This window comes from Terrapene carolina, unplaced genomic scaffold (assembly GCF_002925995.2).
Source record: "Terrapene carolina triunguis isolate 2854851 unplaced genomic scaffold, T_m_triunguis-2.0 Scaffold32411, whole genome shotgun sequence".
Lineage (NCBI taxonomy): Eukaryota > Metazoa > Chordata > Testudines > Emydidae > Terrapene > Terrapene triunguis.
The window spans coordinates 1-7,927 of NW_020696762.1; the positions used below are offsets into that span (position 1 = coordinate 1).

A 7,927-nucleotide genomic window follows, 5' to 3' on the forward strand; every position below is an offset into this window, starting at 1 on the left:
GCAGGGCAGGCGGCGGGCAGAGGCAGAGCGCCAGCGAGCGGGAGAAGCTGCGCATGAGGAACCTGTCCAAGGCTCTCCACACCCTGCGACGCTACCTGCCCCCCTCGGTGGCACCGGCCGGCCAGAGCCTGACCAAGATCGAGACCCTGCGCCTCGCCATCCGCTACATCTCCCACCTGTCGGAGCTGCTGGGGCTCAGCGAGGAGACGCTGGCCCAGAGGAGAGGGGGCCCACGCCGGCACTGCCCCCTCTGCCCCGAGGGGCTGGGTTGCTGCCAGGCCAGGACCCCTGGCCTCCGGGCAGCATCTCCAGCCCCGTGGGAGGGGTCCCCTCCGGCCGCAGAGTCCTGGGTGTCGTCCACCTGCTGCCCTGCCGCAGGGACACCCCCCGAGCCGCACAGGGCACTCAGCACAGACACAGCCTCTTGGCTTTCGCCCCCTTACTGCCCTGCCACAGGGACACCCCCCGAGCCGCACGGGGCACGAATCCTGGATGCGGGGCCGATGCTGCTGCCAGCTGAGTTTGCAGACATGGGTCTGTCCTCCCAGGTACGTTCGCTCTCTGCCCCCTCCTCAGCCTAGGCTGTGTCCTGAGTTACCTGCCAGAGTAACCCCCCGTGGTGTGAATTCAGTACCCCCCAAATTCCTGGCCGCTTGTAATGGCCCGTGGGCAGCATGCACTGCCGGGGGCGGGGGGGGGGGGGGGGGGGGGGGGAAGGGTTTTTCCGGGGAGGATGCTGAGGCATGGAGAGCTGGGAATGACGTGCTCAGGGCTACTCGGCCGATCAGCACAGCAGAGCCCGGAGGGGCTCTGACCACAGACACCCCTCTTCCCTGGCCCTTGTTGGAGTCAGCATCGGCTGAGAGGGCAGCGCGAATGACTCAGTGCACTCGCTCCAGGGGCTCGCTGGCCCTGCTCCTGTCTGTGCCCTCCAGGGGCAGTTTGTGGGTCCCACTCAGAGGGCCCCCCACTCCGTCCGGCTCCCGGAGTCAGTGCCCAGGGAGTCTGGCCTTGTGTTGCTCCACTGATCCCTGTGCTCCTCTCTGCAGGATCTCTCCGGCGAGCTCCTCTCCCTTCTGGAGGCCCTGCTTCCCCAGGACTGATCGGCCACTGCCCAGCCAGGGGACAAGCCTGAGAAGCAGCTGGTGGCAGAATGTGTCCTCATGCGCCCAGGCAGCCCGGCTGGAGAGGGCCACGCACGAGAGGAATGCGAGGAACGCTGTCGCCGTCGCTGGCTGACGACTCTGCCCTGGATCATGTGCTGCCTTCTGGGGACAATGCAGCTGTGCGTGGCCATGCAGGCGTGGGGCACGCTGGGGACGTGCAGGCGTGGGGCACATGCATGGGTGGGAGGGTATTTATCGAGTTATGGAGGGGTGGGAGGGTATTTATCGAGTTATTTCCAGGCCAGGGGACAATAGCTGAAGAGCTTTGAAAGCGGATGCGATGCTGTGAATGAATAAACCCATGTCTGTGACCTCCTGCCTCTTGCTGCCGTGGGGTCCGGGGGAGCACGGGGAGGGAAGCGGGAGCCATGATGGATCAACCGGCGTCTCCGCTTCAGCCTCCTAGCCAGGACTGGACCTGCCGCTTGGGAGGAGCTGCCCCGCTGTTGGGGCACTGGGCTGGGAGCCCGGACTCCTGGGTTCTATTCCTGGCTTGGCCACTGAGCTCACGCCCCAGCGGTGGGATCCATGATAAGCCCCTGGGTGGGGAACATCGCTTTGGTGTGGGGGCTTGTTGGGAGCTCCCTTTGCCCTGCCTCTGTCTCCCTCGGTCTCACTTGGGGAAGATGCCACGTGAGCCCTTTGCCTGCAGGAGGGATTGTGCGGGGCCCCTCCTGTGGTGGCGGGGGAGGACCCACGGTTCCCTTCCTCCCTCACATCCCTGTGACCCCATGGGACTGGCAGGGCGCACTGGGTTGGGGACCCACCATGCTGGGAGACTCGAACCTGCCTGTATGTGAGGTCCCTTGGCTGGCGCCCACGAGGAGCCCTGCCTCAGCTGTCTTGAGGAGCCGGGGAGGCCACTGCCCTGGTTGGGGGGGATGGGGCCCCTGCTCTCTTCTGCCCTCTCCTGCATTCACCGGCCTGGGATTGTTCGGCACGGCCCCCACAATCCCAGCCCTGCAAGGGGCGTGAGGCACCCCTGTGCGGCGGCTGTCCTGCCTTCCCTGGGGCTGGGTGCCCCCAGCACATGGCCTGGCTACCAGGGCTCATTAAAGATCCCCTGGGGTGGGTGAGCTCAGCCCGTGTCCTGCCTCTGTTCCTGTGTGGCTCATTTCCCTTGGCCTCACTAGAGTCCATTGAATGCAGGATGCTTCTGAGCTTCCTGTTCTAATATGCTGTGTCATTTTGCTGCCGCATCCCACCCCAGAGGTGGCTGCATTTCCACAGGGGGTGAGTGATCCCAGTGTATGGGCTGGCAAGTCCTTTGGGATAGACGGTGGGGTGGTAGTTACACATGATATCAAGGGCGACTCTGCGGTTCTGTGCCCGTTTATCTCACAGCTCTGACCCCCTGTAGGAAAAGGGCTGTCGCAGGCCCAGCTCGCGGGGGCGGGACGGACATGACAGAAGAGGCTCAGGATTCAGCCCCAGATAAATAGATGGGGGTCCCATGACACCCGGACCCTGGGCAGAACGGGGTCCCAGTTCGGAGCACTCTCCAATGCCCTGGCAGGGAAGGTGGGCTCAGCTGCTGGGGCAGGGTGTGAAACCTCCCAGTGCAGGAGGCAGCAGCCTGTGGGGTGGGTGGGAATTGGGGAAAGTGATCACAGCTGTTCTCTGGGGAGCCCCGCCCCCTGCAGGCAGTGGGGCAGCTGGCATAAAGGGCTGGGCGGATCCCAGCCCATGGCTCTCGGCAGGTAACAGGGTCAGAGCCCAGGGGCTGCTTTCCTGAGAGCCCAGACTCTCCCCAGGGCCTGGCTCCGGCGTGGGGCATTGCGGGGGTGGCGGGGAGCACTGTGCTCAGGAATGGGCGTGTGGGGCAGAGCGGGGCCTGTGGGGGTTGGGTCCAGGGCTTGGCTCTGTTAGGATCCCGGCCTGCGCTGGCTCCTGACCCTGGCTCCCAGCATGGGGGTGGCCGTGGGGTGGCTCCGCTCCTGCGGGCCTGTCCTGGGGTGGCTGGGAGAGCCCATTACAGGGCTGGTGCTAATGAGGATTGACAGGGAGATGCTAATAGACCAGAGGAGGCTCCATCTCCTCTCCCTCCCCAGGCTCTGGGCAGCTAATGAGCCCCACTTAGCTGTGAACTGACTTGCTAATAACATTAATTCCTTCTGCCGGGGACATGGCCTTTGAGATGCAAAACACCCCTGTTGTGCCAAGGCCTATCTCAGCACAGGCGGCGCTGCCCCCCAGGCCTGTGCTCCTCTGGGCACCATCGGGTCCCCCCTTGGCCCGGGTTCAATGGCCAGTGGCCCGTCACGCACTCACAGGTTGTGCCCACTCTTGGCCCTGTGGGGGGTGAGACAGCCCTTCTCGGGGGGCCACTCTCTTGGGGGTTAAACAACTCCACCTCTCTGGCCTTAGCACATCTATCTCGGCCCGGGCTGGGGGGGTGATAGGAGCCTGTATAAGCAAAAGACCCAAAAATCGGGACTGTCCCTATCCAATCGGGACGTCTGGTCACCCTATCGCCAGGGGAGCACTGGGCGCAGATCTGTGAGTCTGGCAGCGATGGGGGTGCTTCCAGCCAGCCTCCGGATGCCAAAGAATTGCTGTTGTGTGTCTAGCCCTGCGCCACAGAGAGCTCAACAGACCAGCCACGGCGTCCGGTCAGAGGCTCCTGCTGAAAGAGGCCAGGCTGTGCTGTGGCCGCAGAGGCCCTGCCAATTCGCCAGGAGCCCCTGGGCTGCTCCACCCCAATGCCAGGTTCCACCAGCACCAGAGACAATCCTGTACTGCCGGGTGGGGAGACAGCCCAGCCAGAGGGGAATCCCGGCTGCAGGCCTACAGCTCACCCCACAGCCCTGAGGGCCTGGTGCACCCCAGCCAGGGCCCCCGGCTGTCCTGTCCGATTGGTCACCATGGGCAGGGTCTGTACCTGGCACCTGGGCCCAAACATCCCCAGACGTGGGGCCCCAGGGCTTTGGCTGGAGAGAGAGGCCACCTGGAGTAGGGCTATTGTGCTTTGGGATGGGGAGCCAGCCAGCGGGAGACAGGCTGCTTGGCAGAGTTGTGTGCCCCATGCCTGCCCCACTGTCCGGCAAGGGAGGCTGCCTGGATAGACCCCCGCACTCATGGCAGTTCTTGGTGGGAGTGCGTGTGTGTGTGTGAGAGCGTGGATGTGAGTGTGTGACTGGGCCTGTGACGCCGTGTTAGTGCACGTGAATGAGTGTGTGTGTGTGTGTGTGCGGGTGTGACTGCATGGGACTCAGGGTTAATGCATGTCTTTGCATGAGTGCACGTGTGAGTGTGTGACTGTGCGTGTGATGCTGTGTTAGTGCACGTCTGACTGGGAGTGCGTGAATGCACGTGTGAGTGCGTGTGTGAGTGGGTGTGACTGCATGGGACTCAGGGTTAGTGTGTGTAGGTGCCGCATGGTGGAGCAAAGCCTTTTGAACATGAGTTTATTACATCAAGAAGCAACACGAGCCGTCAAGGGCATCTCATCGATCAGCTGCGTCAGCGCCCAGCGAGTCACGTGGGGGCAGGTGGCAGACGGACAGCAGCCCTGGGACTGGTGGGACTGGAGTGCGAGGAGAGGCTGCCTGGGGGGTGGGCCACCGGCTGGCTCGCTGCCTCTAATACCGAGGGAGGCTCCGGACACCGAGCGGGAACCAGCAGCACCAGCTCCGGCCCACGCAGAGCAGTGCAGGCACCCACCGAGTGGGAGTTTGTGGCTGGAGGTGAGGAGGGCGGGCGGGTGGCTTGGGGCCCTGCTCCTTGTCCTCTGGGGCTTGGAGAGCTACGTCTGTTGCTGTCCCAGCAGGGAGGGATGCATGGGGCAGGGGTAGGCTGGGCAGGCGTCCCCTTGCACGGGGTCTGGACAAGCCTGGGAGATGCGGATTGGTGCAGGCTGGGTTTGGGGGGCTGCATGGCCCCACCACTGCCTCAGCGGGTGTCTGGGTGGGACCGGCCACGGGAGTGTCTCCCACTGGTAGCGACAGCGCGGCTCCCGTCAGGATGTCCCCTCCCCGGGTATTGCTGTGGGCAGGACATGTGCCTGTGCCCCAGAGAGTGTGGCAAGGGGCACGGACGCTGACCTGGCATATGGCTCACAGACACCTGGGACCACGCCATGCCCGTTGCCAGCCTGGGGCACGGGGGCTAGGAGCAGGAGCAGCACCTGCCTAGCTCAGCAAAGGCTGATTGCTGGTGACTCCACTATCCTCCACCCCCCCCTCGGGGGCCAGCCTGGGCCCCCTACTGAGAGCTGCCCTGGAGCAGAGACCGGATGGGGGGGTTCCCTGTTTAAGGGAGCTGCTGGGGCCAAGGTGGCTGTGGGAGCAGCTCTGAGGTGGGCTGTGTTCTGGAAGGTGGGACAGCTCCCGGCCCTCCCCTCGCTGGTGCCAGCTCCACGCTCCCCCCTCTGATCGTTAGCTGGAGCCCATCACCGTGGCGTCTGGGCTGCACATAAAGGCAGGACCAGGGAAGTCGGTGATAGTGGGAAGGGAGGAGAAGCTGTTCCTGGCCCTCCCGGGGGCCTGGTGGATCTTCAGGGAGAGCTCCACAGCCGGGGGCTTGGCTGGCAGCGTGTCCCCCCCCCTCTGAGCTCCCAGCCCCCTCCAGGCTCCTGCTCCCCAGCCGGGGCGCTCTGGAGGCTGCCAGGATGTGTCCCCGGCTGGCCCCCAGCGCCAGCCACTCACAGATCATCCAGGAGGCCGCTCCTAGAAGAGAAGCAGAGACACAAATAGCCGGTGGGGGCAGGGGACTGCGTGTGGCAGCACCGAGCCGGGCCAGGCCCACTGCCAGGCTGGGGGGCTGGTGTCCCATGGGGGAGCTGCCCCTCTCGCTCCAAGGGAGCCCCTGGGCCTGCAGCTCCCCCTCCTGCTGAGCTCAGCTGCCCCCGGCTCCAGGCCGACTGCACCAGTACGAGCAGGACCTCTTCATGCAGCCGCGCAAGCCTGCCCTGCCCTGCCGTGCCCAGACCCTGCCAGGCTGTCTCTGCCCGGGGCTCAGCCCCATACGGAGGTGCCCTGGGCAGTGCCAAGGATGTGCCTGGCCCCTGTGCCCATGGGCGGGGGGCTCTGTGTGGCGGGGAGTAGCCTCGGGAGTGGGTGCTGACGCTGTCTGTCTGTCTGTCGCAGCAGGAGGAAGCCGGCTGGGCCCCACGTGCCCCTGCGATGAACGTCAGCCAGGGAGCGGGCATGGTGCCCTGCAGCAGCCTCCTGCCCTCCGAGGGCGGCTGTGGGTGGGGCCCCTGGCCCAACGGGAGCGAGGGGGCCCTGCAGCTGCCCACCTTCTCCCCCGCCGCCAAGGCCCGCGTCATCCTCACCTTCGTGCTGCTCACCCTCTCGGCCGCTGGCAACCTGGCGGTGCTGTGGGCGGGCGCGGGCGGGCGGCGCGGGAAGCTCTCGCACGTCCGCGTGCTCCTGCTGCACCTGGCGGCGGCCGACCTGCTGGTCACCTTCGTGGTGATGCCGCTGGATGCCGGCTGGAACATCACGGTGCAGTGGCGGGCGGGGGACCTGGCCTGCCGCCTCCTCATGTACCTCAAGCTGCTGGCCATGTACGCCTCGGCCTTCATCACCGTGGTGATCAGCCTGGACCGCCAGGCTGCCATCCTGCGCCCGCTGGCCATCGCCCAGGCCCACAGGAGGAACCGGCTCATGCTGTATGCGGCCTGGCTGCTGAGTGCTGGGCTCTCCGTGCCCCAGGTACCCGCTGGTCCCCACCCCCCAGGTACCCGCTGCCCCTCCCCCCCCAGGTACCCGCTGGTCCCCCCCCCCCAGGTCCCCGCTGCCCCTCCCGCCCCAGATACCCGCCGGTCCCCACCCCCCAGATACCCGCTGCCCCTCCCCACTGCAGGTACCGCCCCGTTCTCCCCCCCACGGGTATCCATCCCACAGCCCCTGCTGTCCCAGCCCTGGGCTCCCGCCCCAGTTCTGCCGAAGCCCCCCGAGCGGAGCAGAGTCTGCTGGGCCAGGTAGCAATGGGTGGGGCTCTTGTGCTGTTAGCTCTGTGCAGAATGGGGGCTGCTGAGCCCCCCCAACTCATCTCACATGGAGGGGGCTCCTCACACTGCTGGCTGAAGGGGGCTCCCGGGAGCCTGCTGGGGCTGTGAGTCAGGCAGCAGCAGTGTGAGCTGGGGGGGTGGGGCGTGGGGGGGAGAGGTGGTGTGCGGGGGGCTCTCTGGGGGGCTCCCTCATGGAAAAGCCATTCCCGGCAGCTCAGGTGGGCAGGGCGGACGCCCCCATCTCCCTGCGGCTCAGCTCACCCCACAGGGCGTGGGGGGGCTGGAACAGCCTCTTGTCCCCCGATGCCCAGGTCCCCAGCAGGCTAGCTTGGCCCAGAAACGTCTGTGGTTCCAAGCGCTGGCCCTCCCCCGGGTGCTGGAGGGGTTGGGGGACTGGCAGAGCCCTCTCCCTGTCTCGCTCGTGGCCCGGCTGGGTCGGGCGCGGGCCCACGCCGGGGTCCAGCTCCCCTCTCTCTCGCTCTGCTTTGCTTCCAGCTGTTCCTGTTCCACACAGTCACCATCCGCTCCCCGCAGACCTTCACCCAGTGCACCACGTGGGGCAGCTTCCCCCGGCGCTGGCACGAGACGGCCTACAACATGCTGGGCTTCGCCTGCCTCTTCCTCCTGCCGCTGCTCATCATGGTCTCCTGCTACTCCCGCATCCTGCTGGAGATCTCCCGGCGCATGGGCACCGGCCTCTGTGAGTGGGCTGGCGCTAGCTGCAGGAGGCTGGGGAGGGGCTGTGAGGTGGGCCTGGAGACACATGGGGCTGTGGGGGGCTGGGGAGAAGCTGGGGGGACCTGGG

General features: G+C 66.2%; 2 protein-coding genes across 2 annotated transcripts in view; both read left to right on the forward strand.

The window, feature by feature from the left end:
• Positions 1-8: 8 nt before the first annotated feature.
• LOC113409324 (mesoderm posterior protein 2-like) lies at positions 9-6,000 on the forward strand (the record flags this gene model as incomplete). The annotated part of the gene is made up of 3 exons (XM_026663091.1): positions 9-548; positions 3,876-3,976; positions 5,952-6,000. Coding segments are annotated over 3 exons (690 nt in total), but the record flags the coding sequence as incomplete, so codon positions are not given.
• Positions 6,001-6,289: 289 nt separating this feature from the next.
• LOC112107142 (gonadotropin-releasing hormone II receptor-like) overlaps positions 6,290-7,927 on the forward strand; it is a 2,532-nt gene continuing 894 nt past the window's right edge. Inside the window, exons 1-2 of the mRNA XM_026663092.1 lie at positions 6,290-6,823; positions 7,618-7,822. Of these exons, the coding sequence (XP_026518877.1) occupies positions 6,290-6,823; positions 7,618-7,822 (739 nt within the window). The remainder of the gene's footprint in view (positions 6,824-7,617; positions 7,823-7,927) is intronic.